The sequence below is a fragment of the Barbus barbus genome (assembly GCF_936440315.1).
Source record: "Barbus barbus genome assembly, chromosome: 14".
Lineage (NCBI taxonomy): Eukaryota > Metazoa > Chordata > Actinopteri > Cypriniformes > Cyprinidae > Barbus > Barbus barbus.
The window spans coordinates 31711866-31728771 of NC_136742.1; the positions used below are offsets into that span (position 1 = coordinate 31711866).

At 34.8% G+C, this 16906-nt stretch overlaps 2 protein-coding genes across 4 annotated transcripts in view; one reads left to right on the forward strand and one right to left on the reverse strand.

Annotated features, from left to right (window-relative positions):
• LOC306880072 (transcriptional repressor protein YY1-like) overlaps nt 1-16906 on the reverse strand; it is a 672069-nt gene that overhangs the window by 231194 nt on the left and 423969 nt on the right. The window lies entirely within an intron of this gene.
• Nucleotides 1-16906, forward strand: part of LOC306879911 (MAM domain-containing glycosylphosphatidylinositol anchor protein 2-like) — a gene marked incomplete at both ends in the record, with an annotated part of 192085 nt that overhangs the window by 72918 nt on the left and 102261 nt on the right. The window contains one exon of the mRNA XM_079433149.1: nt 5999-6173. Within this exon, the coding sequence (XP_079289275.1) occupies nt 5999-6173 (175 nt within the window). The remainder of the gene's footprint in view (nt 1-5998; nt 6174-16906) is intronic.

The window sequence follows — 16906 nt, forward strand, 5'->3', positions numbered from 1 at the left end:
GGCTAATAATAAAATGTGACATTCTGTTGTTTTGTCTCATATTTTCAAATGTCTTGACTCCACAGGCAAAAGAGCAATTTTGTCTTTACTGTTCCAATACTTATGGAGGGCACTGTATATACTGTGTACAAATATATTGTACACATCCCATCCTCATCTGGGATGGTCTGAGGGTGAATACATTTTCACGACTTCCCTGATCGGGAAGTCGTGGCCTAATGGTTAGAGCGTCGGACTTGTAATCCAAAGGTTGCGGGTTCGAGTCTCCGGCCGGCAGGAATTGTGGGTGGGGGAGTGAATGTCCAGCGCTCTCTCCACCCTCAATACCACGACTGAGGTGCCCTTGAGCAAGACACCGAACCCCCAACTGCTCCCCGGGCGCTGCAGCATAAATGCTGCCCACTGCTCCGTGTGTGTGTTCACGGTGTGTGTGTGTTCACTGCTGTGTGTGTGTGTTCACTGCTGTGTGTGTGTGTTCACTGCTGTGTGTGTGTGTTCACGGTGTGTGTTCACTGCTGTGTGTGTGTGTTCACTGCTGTGTGTGTGTGTTCACGGTGTGTGTGTGTGTTCACGGTGTGTGTGTGTTCACTGCTGTGTGTGTGTGTGTGTGTGTGTGTGTGTTCACTGCTGTGTGTGTGCACGTTGGATGGGTTAAATGCAGAGCACGAATTCTGAGTATGGGTCACCATACTTGGCTGAATGTCACTTCACTTCATTGTGTATGCATTGGTTGCTAATAACTTATATTATGCTGTTTGAATGGAGTGACCATCATTTCTATAATTCTGTTTGGAGTCAAAATGACATGATTCACCTTTAACTGAAAACCAGCAATATAGTTTATATTGATGCAGTGAAGCGTCAGAAACTGAAAGATCCCATGTAAATGTGAATATATGAGGATGCTGAATCTGCTGAGGATGCAGGACAGAAACTCTGTGTGTGTTTAATGAGGATGAAGGAATGAAGCAATGAACTTATTAAACTCCCACAGTCCTTTTCTCAACTATTATGACATGAGATTTTTCCCTTACCTTGAATCATTGTAACTGTGTGTTTTGAAGGCCTGTTCATTTTTTAATTTTCTCTCAGCAGTTTGACAAGCACCTGTATATATTTCAGAAATACAAGCAGGTTTTTTTTTTTTTTTGCTTTCCTTCGGCTGGGTTTCCAGCAAAAGCTCGTCTTTGTTGAATCTTCTCACAGAGATCACAGCCGACTCGATTCATATTCACGATGACACCTCAGTTTGAAATGACTGTCAGATTAATCACAAAGCACGACAGTGAGGATTTAGAGTCTGTCTGTACTCTCCGGCTCTGGCTTTCACACAGAAACACAACGTTGTGTGTTAAATACTCAAACACTCGCTCATGTGGCTTCAGAGATCACATGGAGCCATCCCTGTGTTTAATTATCCTGGAAAAGTTTTATGTTTGTGGAGTTTAACATGTCTGTTTGAAAGAAGTCTTTTCTGCCCACCATGGCTGCATTTATTTGATCAAAAATACAGTAAAACATTTTTTTTTAATATTATTACAATTTAAAACAGCTGTTTTCTATGTGAATATGTGTTAAACTGTAATGTATTTCTGTGATCTGCAGCTGTATTTTCAGCATCATTACTCCAGTCTTCAGTGTCACATGATCTTCAGAAATCATAATAATATACCGATTTACTGCTCAACAAACATTTATCATTATTATCAATGTTGAAAACAGTTGTGCTGCTCAGTATTTTTGTGGAAACTGTGATACATTTTATTTTTCAAAATTCACAGATGAAGAGAAAGTTCAAAAGAACAGCATTTATTGTAAATAGAAATCTTTGTAACATTATAAATGTCTCTACTGACACTTTTGATCAATTTTATACATCCTTGATAAATAAAAGTATTAATTTCTTTCAAAAAATTAAATCTTACTGACATTATATACACTGAAAACTAATAGAAACATTTTTCAGCAATAAATCGCTAGTAAATTTTTACAAACAATTACAAAGAAATGGAAAGTAACGCATTGAATTAAATGTAACATTTTAAAGCAGAAAACCTGAAACAGCATTATATTTATATATATACCTAATATATAGGTTATATATTGGTATATATAACCTTATATATATACAGTGGCATGTGAAAGTTTGGGGACCCCTAACAGAATCTGTGAAGATGTTTATAATTTTAACAAAATAAGAGAGATCATACAAAATGCACGTTATTTTTTTTATTTAGTACTGTCCTGAATAAGATATTTTACATAAAAGATGTTTACATATGAAAACTTTTTGAATTTGAAGATCAAGGTAAATTGTTGCAAGTATGTTGATTCCGAAGGGCAGTACTAAATGGAAAAAAATAATATTTCAACAAGATAAGAAAAAAATTGGACATCTTCATCCTGTTCAAAAGTTTTCTCTTAATGCAAAAGGCTTAATGCATCGTGTTTCTTTCTAGAGCATCAGTGAATGTTTGAACCTTTTTTAATAGTTGTGTTTGAGTCCCTCAGTTGTCCTCAGTGTGAAAATATGGATCTCAAAATCATACAGTCACTGCTGGAAAGGGTTCAAATATGCAAAAGATGCTGGAAAACATCTCAGGTTACGTATGTAACACTGGTCCCCCGAAGGGAACGAGACGCTGCGTCCGAAAACGCTTAGGGAACGCCTTCAGCGTGACGCGCTCTGAATCATCTGTACAATCAGTCCAACGGAAGGGCGAGGCGTCACGGGTGGGTGACGGCGTCACGACCAGGAAGCTTTAAACGCATGTGCGGCAGAGCCGGCTTAAGCTTCTAGGAATGAAGCAAGCGCTGGCAGGAATGCCGGAGGTGTGGCCACGAGACGCAGCGTCTCGTTCCCTTCGGGTAACCATGGTTACATACGTAATCTGAAACGTGTAACGAGGGGGTGTCTACCCACTGACTGACCACCGACAGGAGCGTGGTAGGCCGCAATGGCCGCCACGTAAACTTTAATGGTGGGGTGGGTTAACCCTGCAGAGAAACGGGCCTGCAGGAACTCCAGCACTGTACCAATCGGGCAGCTAACTGGGTCGAGCTGGCGGTCTCCGCACCATGAAGTAAAGAGTGTCCACTTCAGGGCGTACAGTTTCCTAGTAGAGGGAGCTCTGGATTGGAGGATGGTCTCGACAACCTCGGTTGAGAGACCGAAAGCTATGAGCTGTGCCCCCTCAGTGGCCACACCCACAGTTTCTACAGCTCCGGGCGAGGGTGGATGATTGTGAACAGTGCTCAGTTTAACTCTTCAGAATAAACAAGGGACTCATGAACAACCATCACAAAACAAAAAATAGTCATGGATCATTCAGGTAACCACACACAGTATTAAGAAACTTTTGAACAGGGTTATTTGAATAATTTCAGCCATTTTTTTTTGTCTTGTGGACTATATGTAAACATCTTTCATGTAAAGTATCTTACTCAGGACAGTACTAAATAAAAACTAGCATGTGTTTTGTTTGATCTCTCTTATTTGTTAAAATTATTCACATTTTCACAGATTCAGCAAGGGGTTCCCAAAACTTTGCATGCCAATGTATATAGCCTCGCATAATCTGCTATATATTTATGTGATGGTGTTGGTTGGTCTGAAGTATAACATGCTGTTATATCCATTTCAGGAGCTGTAAACATCATTCTGCAAAAACATAATTATCATAAATCTGAATCTACAGACACAATGTCAGTTTTTATTATTTGGCTCCAGGCTGAAACAGTCTGAAATACTGTGTATCAGTTCACATTAAGATTATCTTATTGCCCCCATAAATATTTGTCTTCTGTTTAGTGTTTTAAACCAAGATCAGTTATTGATTTTATAGAATAAGATACTTGATAAGTTATGAATTGCAGTCAGTGTGTCAATGCTTTGTTTGTTAGGCGACTGAATTTAAACAGTGCCTATAAACAAATAACCTGAGTTTAAATTTATGGCACTAATGAGTTGGGTTGCCCGAATCATGCAGACTGACAAAAACAGATCCTCCCCATGTCCCGACTTTCCCAAGATCCCTTGACTGGGACACTCAATCCTCATCAGATCCTCCCCTTGGTTCTAAAGGAACACGACGGTTAATATCTGTATCAACTGGGACGCGACGGTGAAATAAAGTGAATGGTAGCGTGTGGTATCACCTTGTCACTCCACAGAACATGTGGCATCTTAGCACGCTAGCTAAATTGACACTGGCATTGTTGAGATGAAATGCGAGGAGGGACTCCCAGAGGACTCGTGCTGGCATTTGTTTGACAAACGAGTGACTGTGACATAGTGCCACACAGCATCTTTACACACACGGCTGTAGAAAGATGCGACTTCAACTGAAAATGTCAGACGTGTTGAGGATCGAAAGCTGGCTGCATTTAAAAAACACTGGAACCAAATTATTTTCAAGACATTCCATTAATAAGTTTCTCACAAATCTCATCCATGCTTGTGAAAGTTGATTGCTAAATGAGTTGCAGATAGTTGAGAACACTTGTGACTAAAGCAAAAAGCATCTAAAGTGTAAACAGCGAGTTTAATTCACAGCATGATTCATTGTTTTCAAGGTCGGGTCGTTGCAGTTCAAGTCTCAGTGTTTATTGGTGCATCCACGTTTATTTCAGACCTGCGTTCCAGATTTCTGCAGACTAACAAGCTTTGACTTGCAGAGTTTTGATGCTCAGGCTGATGGTACGTCTTGTGTGGGTGGCTTAGTCACACGCTGTCGGGTCGTATAAAGCGATGTTCATAATAGCAAGACACTACAGGAGAATAGGGTACAAATTTTAACTAACAGATATCTCAGTACTTTCCCTAGTAAAATAAACACTGTACAATAAGATAATTGTTTTTTATTACAGGTTTTCTGAAATGGTATGTTTAAATACGCAAATGAGGCATTATCTAATGAAATAAGCACTAATTTGCTTTAAATTTACAGAACAGACATCTAAACATTGGTTTAAAATTCTTGTTTGATTTTGTTGACATTAGAGTTAAAGGTTTTTATAGAAGGGATTTTGGATTTCTCTTTTTATCACTCCATAAATCAGAAAATACCACAGGCAGACAGAAAAAAAGCATTTCAGCTATGTTTTTAGAAGTAAAATGTTAAATGTCAATTTAATGTTATATGAACAAACCCCTCAGTGAACATCTTCAGAAAAAAGAGAGGAATCAAACTCTAAAATTTGGTGTATGCAAGAGCTTCTGAAGTAGGGAAAAAAACTTTTAAAAGTATGCGTTGGAATTTAAATCTAGCCTATAGGCGCAAATAGATTAAGTGCAATAAACAAACACTTAAATGTGTATTTTGGATTTTTCCTTTCCAATAGTTTGAACATTGATTCAGAATTCTTGTTGACATATTAAAGGCTTTTCCAGAGGTGATTCTGCATTTCTTGTTTTATCACTCCATGAATTAGAACATACGATCAACAGAAATAAAATAAAAAAATAAAAAAACTCCATGTTTAATAAAATGCTAAATATATGACAAACTAATGTTATATGAACAAACCCCTCAGTAAAAACCTTCATAATATAAAGAGGAGTAAAACTGTAAGTTTTGGTGTATGTAAGTGCTGCTGAAGTGGAGAAAAACCTTTTAAAGTTATGTATTGTCATAGAAATTTATAGACGCAAGTAGTTAAAGATTCATAAAATAAACACTTGGATGTTTTCTTTCCACTATGTTATGGACCATAATTGACAAGTGCACAAGGAAAAACAATGATTTTGGCTATAGTGTCTTGTCTTTATCTGTGGTGTTTGTTCAGCAAAGTTGGATAAAAGTCTGTTTCTAAAAGGCCATTTTCTTCATAGATGTAGATTATTCACTAGCATCAGACATGCATCGCTGCTTCTGCACTTGTTCATGCAACATTAATGTGCATACATGGGTTCCGTCAATGCTCCATTAGGCTCTAAATGGTGTGTAATGTGTGAAATGGTATGATTAGAGATTGAAGTGATTTTTTTCTCATGCAGATTCGATGGACCAAGACAGCAGGCAGCGTGTCAGACCGTTTCCAGGACTCCAGCGTATTCAATGAAACCCTTCACATCTCGAAGATCCAGAGACATCAGGGCGGACGCTATTACTGCAAGGCCGAGAACGGACTGGGTTCACCGGCCATCAAGTCCATCAGGGTGGATGTCTACTGTGAGTTCAGCTCAGATGTTTAGCCTAAATGTCCTGCAGAGAAATAATAACAGTAGTCATCATAAATGAATGTGGAGCAGTTTGATAAGAAACATTTGAGTTCATATTAAGATCTCTAACTCTTGGCAGATCCGAGCGATTATTAGGTCTTTTTTGTAGGAGAAACATTTGAGAAGATGTAATTTTTCTCCATTCACTCTCATTGCAGTAAAGGAGAAACAGCTGATGTGATAGAGTTCTCAGTGGTGATTTCTCTTTTCTGTGAGTGGTTTCTTCATGTGGATTGTTGGCGTTTCTGAATCACAGTCAGTGTGAATGACCCTTTTGACTTTGTGTTTCTTATGTAGGCTGCGTGAACTCTATCTTAGTAGAAAGAATAAGACCAAATGCAAATAAAGGTACTTTTCTATGGAAGCCCATTTCTGCCACAGAATTAAAAATAAATAAATTAGATTCAGATTTTTCACAATTTCAATTCACAATTCAGATTTTTTTATGTTTTAAGTCAGAATTCTGAGGAAAAAATAGTTTAAGTGAATAATCTCAGAATTGCAAGACATAAAAAAATTATTGCAAGAGTTTCTGAGTGTACATCTCACAATTCTGACTTTTTTCCTCAGAATTCTGATTTTACATATCGCAATTCTGTTTTTTGTTTCCACCATGGAATAAAAGCTTTAAAAAAAGGTATTTGTGACTTTTTATCTCACAATTATGACTTATTTTTTCGCAATTCTAAGTTTATACTGTATCTCACATTTCAGACTTTTCTTCTCAGTATTGCGGGTTTATGTCTGGCCGTTCTAAGTTTACATATTGTAATTCTGAGTTGCTTGCAAAACTAATTTTATATCTCACAATTTCAATAAAAAAAGTTCTGAATTATGAGATATAAACTAAGAATTGCAAAAAAAAAAAAAAAAAAGTTAGAATTGTGAGATATAATTACCTTTTTTTTAACAAACAAGTTTCTATGCTTTCCTGCTACAAAAAAATGGCATTAGATCTGAATATTTCTTCAAAGTGTGGAAGTTTAAGGATGCATGAAGTTTAAGGACAATAATCATTGTGTTCTGTTTTTATGGTTGTTGACTGTATATTGTGATCACAGTGAGATCTTGTGTAGAAGCCAAGACAGACTATGTGAATTTAGCTATGTCAGACTTAATGTTATCCTTCTCATTTAAGATTTTGGCAATGATTGACAGCAGTTGAAGCAGAAATTTCAAAAGAGAGAATTGCAATGGGCCTCATTCATGAAACATTCGTAAATATAGGAGTAAATTCCGAGTAATTTGCGCGTAAAACAGACCTTCCCGAAAACTCTCCTCTGGATTCACAAAGGCTTCGTAAACGTCCGATTTGATAGTTAAACATGCGTATGTTAATGAATTCCAATCATTGGTAAATAGGGCGCTCGTGCACGCTCATTCACAATTAGCATAATCCCCGCCTATGAATTACGACTGTCAACTATATATGGGCATCATATTATGAAACGAAAATAAGGATTTCATCATGTCCTCTCAAAAGCGAATGAAAAAGAAGAATTTCTCAGATGCAGAAATCAAAGTTTTAATATCAGAAGTGCATTCAAAACGCAACATTTTATTTTCAAGTGTACATACTGGAGTATCAGGTCCTAAAAAAAAAGGAATCTTGGCAGCACATTACAGATGCTGTTAATGCAGTTTCATCTGTTAATCGAACTGTCCTGGAAGTTAAAAGGAAATGGTTCGACATGAAGCTTGACTGCAAAAAACGCATTACTTCATTTCGACAAAATCGTATACAAACAGGAGGAGGACCACCATCATCATCGAACGTATCTGCATGCGATGAACGCATCATCAGTATACTCGGTGAACCCTCTCTGTCAGGTATAATTCCCGATGGTGACAGTGATGAACCTCCCTTGCAGGAAAACACTTCGCCACAGTCAGGTGGTAAGGCTACAGTTTTATTTTAAACAATTTAGGTCAATTTGAAAGTGTTAAAACTAAGAGATATAATAATTTGAGGAAATGCACTTTTCAGCTGATTTTTATTTTTTATTTTTTTTATTCTTTGTAAAGACAGACAAATGCCAGCTGTGTCCGGGCATGAGACCACTGAAGCGATAGCCAGACCCATAACTTCTACGGCACCTGGACCGGTAGCCTATTCCGCACCATCCCGCAGTGTTGGCTCTGCACAGACGGTTTTAAGTCAAGAAGTGCTGGATAAGCAAGACAAAATTTGTGAAGCTGTGTTGGCAATAAATAACACGTTAAAGGAAATAAATGCAAGCATCTGAGAAATATGTGACGTAATTAAACATAAAAAATAACTTTACAGAAACTATTTTGTGTGCTTGTTTTAAATCGCATACATACACCCCTGGAAATGTAGAATTAGTTCCTGTCGCTTTGCAACTGCAGCCACAGGTATGACCATGTTTCGGATAGGCGACCTTGGAGGCACCATACCACGCTCAGGTCTAAGTATATCCTCTGGGTCTGGCAGACCATGTTCCATGGCAATGTTGTGTAGAACGCAGCAGGCCAGTATTATTTTGCAAACTTTTTCTGGTCTGTATAATATTGTACCACCTGATGTGTCCAAACACCACCAGCGTCCCTTTAAGATCACGTTTGTGCGTTCAACAACTGACCGGGTTTTTGCGTGTGCTTCATTGTATGCCTGCTCCTGCCGGCTTTGGGGATTTATCAAAGGGGTCATAAGCCATGGTGTCAGGGGATAACCACTGTCACCTAAGTGTGAGGGGGGGAGGGAAAAATTAAAACAGGCCAACAGTTATTTATAAAAACAGGGTTTACATACCAATTAGCCATCCATCTTCAACTGCACCACTGTCCAAATGTCTGCAAATTGAGCTGCTCCGAAGGATGAAACTATCATGGGACCACAGAAGTGGTCTGGGTAGTCTGAAACGACTAATCAACCAGTCATCATTCTCTGCAAGCAAGTCTGCACGGTCTCTAAAAATACGTCTTTTATGCAGCGCTCTGTCTGCCAAATCAAGCAATAGCGCTATATCAGCCATAGAAAATGTTTACTGTTATGCCTGATTCTGACGATTTTATAGAAAACCATTTTTGTAATAATTGTAAGTCTAATTATACATCCCTAACATAAGTAATTAATTATTTAATTAGGCTTAAGTGTTAAGTTTGCAGATTCTATTACTGGTGTTCATAATAATAGTAAAATCAAAAACACAACATACTGTATATAATTACTGTATATTATTTTACAAAAATGCTGCGTGATACATACGTGATTATGTAAGGTAGGCCTAAATATTTTTATTAAAATGTAGCGCCATCAATGAGCAAAACATTCGGATGTTTTACGCACCATTTACACCTGGTAGGGAGCAGGTGTAAATTTCTTTCGTGGCAACTAACGTTTTGAAAATACGAACATTTTTATGAATCCGAAAATTTACGTCAGAACGGCTTTACGAACGATTTACACAAAAATTCGTTCTGCTCGTGTTTCATGAACGAGGCCCATTGTTTTTATAATTAAAGATTACAGAGAGGAGACGATTAGACATTATTTGGACAGAGAGAGGAGGACTAGAACCAAAACTAATGCCTGATTTAAACCTGTTTCCCAAAACCCGTGTATAACCACTATTCCATGGCTATCAGAGCCATGGCATAGTGGTTTTACACTATTTTATAAAGTATATATATATACTGTATATGCTATAGAAACCTTGGAGACAAAATTTCAAGAATATCATATTTTCTTGTCCTGCTCATATTTCACCCACAAATCAGGAGAAAATTACATGCAACCACTCAAATACTTATTACTGTAATCCAAACAAAATAGTTATTTAAACTGTGAAGTGTTTATACATGCTAGTACTTGTTGTACTAAAAATAAATTATGCTGATAAAAATATATATATATATTTTTATTATATAAATGAGATTCTAATGAGAATCGCTGTTGAGAATAATTAGAATCACATAAACAATTTAATAATTATTTGTACTAAAAATAAATTCTGCTGATAAATATATATAAAGTATTATTTAAATGAGAATCTAATGAGAATCAGTGTTGAGAATAATGAGAGTCACAAAAACAATTAGTAAGATGACCAGTTACAAATGACATTAATGAGAGTTTGGGCAGAAATGTGTTGAATTGTCATGAAAATAAGGTTACACTGAAATAAAATAGAAATGATGTTTTGCATAAAGTAAATTAAGCCATTGCAGGATCGTTTACTAGTTTTTTTTCCCTTTGATTTTGGGGTGAATATGATTTTTACATGTTAATGAGGGTCAAACGAGCATCCCAGCATCTCTCCAGAACATCATCCCGAACCCAACAGAACCTCATCCAGTATTCACAATCAGAGAGGAGCGTTTGATCGGCTTGTTTCTGTTCTGTGATGCTGGTGGTTTGTCTTCAGCCGCTGCCGGATCAATTTCACGCGTCCAGGTAGAAGCAGGAGAGGTGTGGAGGATTGTGTTTCTGCTTTGAGCTGGAGCTGCTCTGAGGAGAGCAAAGAGACGAGAGGATTTCCACGAGCTGTTTGATAGAGCGGCCAAAACTGTCAGCCTCTCTTGACACGAGCTTCAGATTCGAGACCAACACATCCGGGAACCACATCCAGATCCGCAGCAGTAGAGCGACTGCTCGGGGTAGAGGTGGACCGCATGATCATAACCATAAATAATCATTCACTTAGCTGTAAATTCACAGAACACACTACTATTTAACATTTTGGAGTAGTTAAGTTTTTTTTTTTTTTTTGATTTATGAAAGTATCTTCTGCTCACCAAGTCTGCATTTATTTGATCAAAATACTGTAAAAATTGTGAAATATTATTAGAATTTTACTAGAATAAATGTTTTCTATGTCTTATAATTTTATTTATTCCTGTGATCAAAGCTGCACTTTCCAGTCTTCAGTAAAACTCAAATGTATGGTTTACACAAAAAATATTGTGCAGCACAACTGTGTTCAACATGGATAATAATCAGAAATGTTTCTTGATCAGTAAATCAGTATATTATTATGATTTCTGAAGATCATGTGACACTGAAGACTGGAGTAATGATGCTGAAAATACAGCTGCAGATCATAGAAATACATTACAGTTTAACACATATTCAGAAAAAAACCCATCTATTTTGAATTATAAATATTTAAAAATTTTATTTATTTGTTTTAATTTATACATTTTTATTTTTTTTATTTTTTATTTATATCTGTGTAAAAACAAATTCACATGAAGACACTAAAGACTCAAAACAAACAAGTGTTCTGAAATTATGTTTATATGGTGCCTAACTTGCATAATTAATTAAATATGCATTAATTTTATAAAACCAATGGTTAAGCCAGATTTTTTTTTTTTTTTTTTTTTTTTTTTTTATCTAATAATATTTTGGATTTTTATTATATATATATATATGATTTTTATCATATTTAATAAAAAGCCAAACTGTAAAATATTCATTAAAATTTATAAATAATTATTATATAAATATATAAATATAAATAAAATAAAAAATATATATGAAAATAAAATCTTATCCAAATTCAATCCTAATTCAAACATTAACCAAAAATGGAATAGTATATCACACTAAAATAATAGTGAAAACCTTCTGGTCACCATATACATAAATCCAAATAGGAAATAAACAGCTGTCAAATATTCTGAGTCCTAAACTCCTGAAACATTAGTGTCTCATATATTAAAGCAGTCAATGCAATTTGGGAACGAAACAAATTAAATCTGTTTGTGTGTGAAAATATTCAGATGTAATCCCCTTCCTAATCGTTAACATTTTAATAACTGTAATTTAATGACATATTTTTTCATTAACTGTAACAGATTACAGTTACATTTATTTTGTAATTAAATTATGTAACGCCGTTACATGTAACTAGTTACTCCCCAATGGTCAGAAATCGAGCGTGTTTAAGCAAACAGTCAGTGTGTGTTTGACGCAGATGTAAAGCAGTCTGTGTGAATGCTGTTTCAGGAATCTGAGATGTAAAGTGAATGTCACGGCTTCCTCGGCTACTGTTTTAAAGGCCTCGCCGTATGTTTTTCATTAGCTGGAGAATTCCTCTGGAGAAATGCTAAAGCTGTCCCCGCGGGCCGAGCGTAATTGATGGTTTGCTGTTTTTAGCTCACTGTAGCCTTGATTGTTATTTAGCATTGAAATTGCGAGCCTCTAAAAAACCTTCAGCGCTGAAACATGAAGAATTGTGTCGGGTCGTTTGGCCTTTCTCAGTGCGTCTCACAGCCGTCTCTGTGGATGGACAGATCCATTAAAGCAGACGTTTGCTGAAGAGAAACGACAGAAGCTGCTGTCAGACACAACCAACACCTGCCCCCTCACTCAAGATGACTGTGAAAACAGATTTGAATTATAAAATATTATAATATATTTTTAAAAATACAGTGCTTACACTGCAAAAAAAAAAAACATACTATATTTTTTTGTCTTGTTTCCTGCCCAGATATGAAGTTTGAAGTTTACTTACTTTTCTGCTTAGCAATACTGAGATTGAATTATAGCAGAACGTACATTGAAAGATAAAATTGCAAGAAAAAAGGAAAAATACAAAAATGCCCGAGAAATATAAACACAATTTTCAAAACATATTCAATAATACTACTCCAAAAAATAATCAAATATATACATTTGCACATGTATACATGTCTGTCCATACATAAACAAAATATACAAATATATCTTTTCAAGATAAGTAAAAATTATTGTCTTGTTTTCAGAAAAAACAAGTCAAAATTTATGCTAAGAACAAGCAAAATAATCAAGAAAACAAGATTATTTTGCTTGTTTCAAGGAAAAACTCACTTAATTTTGATTTGTTTTTTTTTCTGAAAACAAGAAAATAATTTTTACTTGTCTAGAAAATCCTTCTCGATTTAAGAATTGTTAGATATCTGGGCTGGATATTATGACTATTTTTTTGCAGTGATAGGCTTTCTAGCGTTAATATTATGCTACTATACTAACTACACTGAAAAAAAAAATGATGAAATGATGAAATAATTTTTTAATGTTTAACCGAGGGCTAGATGATCTTAGTTAGTTGATTATTTCACTTTTTTTGTTGTTGCTGTTCAAGCTGTTCTAATTTACCATAAAATTATGCATCTGCTGTCTTAGACATAATTATATCTGGTGATCTAAAATGTATTTATTTCCTGGATGTCAGATTTTTTCATATATTAGCCTATGCATCTTTGTTTTGTGTAATATTATTCAATACTCTGCCATCTGTATTTGCCAGTAGGTTATAGTTGGGTCATTCACTCGGAACACTTTTATTTCATTGCGGTACTTTTCCAATTTATATCATTATTAAAATAATTGATCTTTCACTGAATTAATATTCACAGTCTGGTTATTAATCAGTGTCGCTCATTTGCATTAGATTTAATTACTTTTAAATTGACCAAATTTTTCTATTCCTTCAAAATCATAATATATTTATTAATTGTAATTTATAATATATTATAATTATTTATTTCACTATTTTTATACTGTAGGTGAGTTTGCTCATTTGGTTATTTGCATTTGATTTAATTACTTCAAAATATTTATATTCCTTAAATTATAATAATTTATTATTGTTATATAAATATTATAATAATCTCTCTTTCACCAATTTGATACTCTACTCTTGGTTACAAATTAAAACAACAATTATTTATTATAATAATTTATTAATTATTACATATAATATATAATTATTGTATAATTATTAAAAAGTTGCTAATCACTAAAATATTTCTTATTCCTTTTTACATTGTGACATTTCTTCAAAATTGCTTAGATTATGAAATATTTTTGTTTATGTTCAAATTTAAGTCGAGAGTCTTGCAGCCAACATGTTCTTGCATTTTTCATCTACATCCTTTCATGCATCATCCCTATTTGCATTCAAAACATTTGAATATTTAAAATGTATAATAATTTGTCATTAAACACGTAATTAATTGTCATTTGACTTTTGGGGTTAATTATAATAATGGAATTGCAGTATTTGAGTTTGCTGTGGCTGTTATTTGGAGAATCAGGATGAGATGCTGATGGATGTCTAGCTCTGGGTTATGGATCAGTTATTAAAGGGAATTTGGAGGAGATTTCCCAGGATGCTTTGCTCAGTTGGTTTTCCAATCTTCATCATCTGTGGAGAGCGGCAGCAGAACGGCTCAGTCTCACTGGCTTTTCTCAAACACTTCTCTGGAGTAGAAAAAAAAAATACTTCCTTCATTATTTTTGCATCAAAATTGAATTAAATGTCTTTCTGTTGTATTGAATTGTTTGATGAATTGAATTTTTATGCCAAAAATCATTAGGACATTAAGTAAAGATCATGTTCCATGAAGATATTTTGTAAATTTCCTACCGTAAATATATCAAAACTTCATTTTTGATTAGTAATATGCATTGCTAAGAACTTAATTTGAACAACTTTAAAGGAGATTTTCTCAATATTTAGATTTTTTTGCACCCTCAGATTTTCAAATAGTTGTATCTCAGACAAATATTGTCCTATCATAACAAACCATACATCAATGGAAAGATGATTTATTCAGATTTCAGATGATGTATAAATCCCAATTTCACAAAATCTACCCTTATGACTGGTTTTATGCTCCAGGGTCACATATTATATATCATAAACAACTTACAGAAATGACAGCCTGCTGCATCTCAACTCTGTATATTCTCTTCTTGTATCATCTCATCTTCTCATATCTTCTCTTTTATTCCCCTCCCTTGTTTTTTCTCATCTCCTGGTCTTCTCTACTCATATCTTCTCATTTTTCTCATCTCATATCTTCTTGTATCTTCTCTTCTCACATCTTCTCATCTCCTCTTGTTTTCCCATTCTCATTTTCTCATATTGTCTCTTATCTTTTCTTCTCGTATCCTATCATATCTGCTCGTATCTTCTCGTTTATTCTCCTTTTATGCTCTAGTTTTTCTCATCTCATATCTTGTTTTTTATTTTTCATATCTTCTCATCTCTTCTCTTTCATCTCATCTTGCCTCTTCACTTCTCACATCTTCTTGTCTCATATCTTAGTCTCGTCTCAGTATAGAGCATGCCTATTATAAATTGGTAAACATTTTATGGATGTTTGGGGGATAAATGAGTTTTTACAGTTAATGAAGATTGTGGTTTGTTGTGCACTTAATGCTGCAGTCTGTAACTTGTTTTGGTTAAAAATGATCCGAAATCAATATTTGAGCAAGTACATAATCCGCCAGTGTTCAAAACTGACACCTTACCCTAGCCCGATTCACAGCAGTTATCTTATAATAATGTTTTCTACTTTGAGTGGCACGGGTAGGTTTTCGCGGGAAATTCAAGCATCATTTCGTCACATCTAAAGAAGTTGTCCCTGCTTATAGACAATATCAAACGTGAGGATCCTGCAGGTGGTGGATCGTTTATAGCCTTTTCTCACAGCAGCTGGAATAATTAAATTTACCATTTTGATGGCGGATTGTAATCCAGAAAGGATTATGTGTTTATGAAACACATGTGAATGAAATTAAATTATATTCCAGTTTTAAATGTGCTTGTGATTACAGATAGCCTGGGATTACACAAGATTTGTATTTTAAAGAAAACCAGTTTGAAGGGAGCATAGTTTGTTTTCAAACAGAGATGGTGACAAAGAGGCAAAACTTATGGACTGCAGCTTTAAAAAAAAAAAAAGGGATTTTTATTTTTAAAAAATGTAATGGTTTGATTATGTGGTTTCATTTCTGAAAGTTTTTTTTTCTGTGATTGAAAATACTTTCAAATTCTAATTGTCACATCTTCTTATCTCCTCTCTTTACATCTCATATCTTCACTTTTCACATCTTCTTTGTTTGTCTCTTCTCTTCGACAGATCTCAGAAGGCTGCTGAATGTCATTTCATGTTGTTTTCAGTCCTCATGCGAAGGGAAGGTTTATAAATGGCGTGTTTCTAGTTTTAGCGCCGATGGAGCCGTAAATGTCAGAACATCCCAGCACCTCGTTCCCAATCAGAGGACACTGTAAAATATGAACTTTCCTTCTCTTACATGAATGCGCTCCATCTGTTCGTCTTGTCTATTTTCGCTGCTGATATTTTTCAGAGAGCAGTTCTGTTATCCGCCATATTCCCCCGGCGGCCCGTGACCCTCGCTAACGATTGTCTTTTTAATTGCCTGTGTCAGTGAATCCCTCAAAAACTGTCCAAAAACATCCAGGTCGCATTCCTTCGTTCAAATTCTCATTACTGCAATAAAAAAAATTAAAATATATATATATGTATAATTTAAACAGCATAGTTCAAATGCATACATTATAGTTTTTACTGCATTGAATTTTCACTCATTTCATTATTACATTAATCACATTTTAATACTTGAATAGGCTTAAATGAAATAAAAACTTTAAAGAAAAAGGATAATAAAAAAACATTGTTACTTTAAATAAAACAAAGGTTAATGGAATTAAATCAAATGTTTTTTTCATACTTGCCAAGGTAACTTTCATTCATATAGACAAAAAAACAAAAGCTACTAAAACACAAACAAAATTGCTAAAACTCTAACTATAAATTTAAATGGAGTAATATAAAAATAAAAACTGATTCCAAATATTTATGAAAAGCTGATGTATGTATATAAAATGTGTATGCTGTAAAATATGCTTCATTTTCATTATG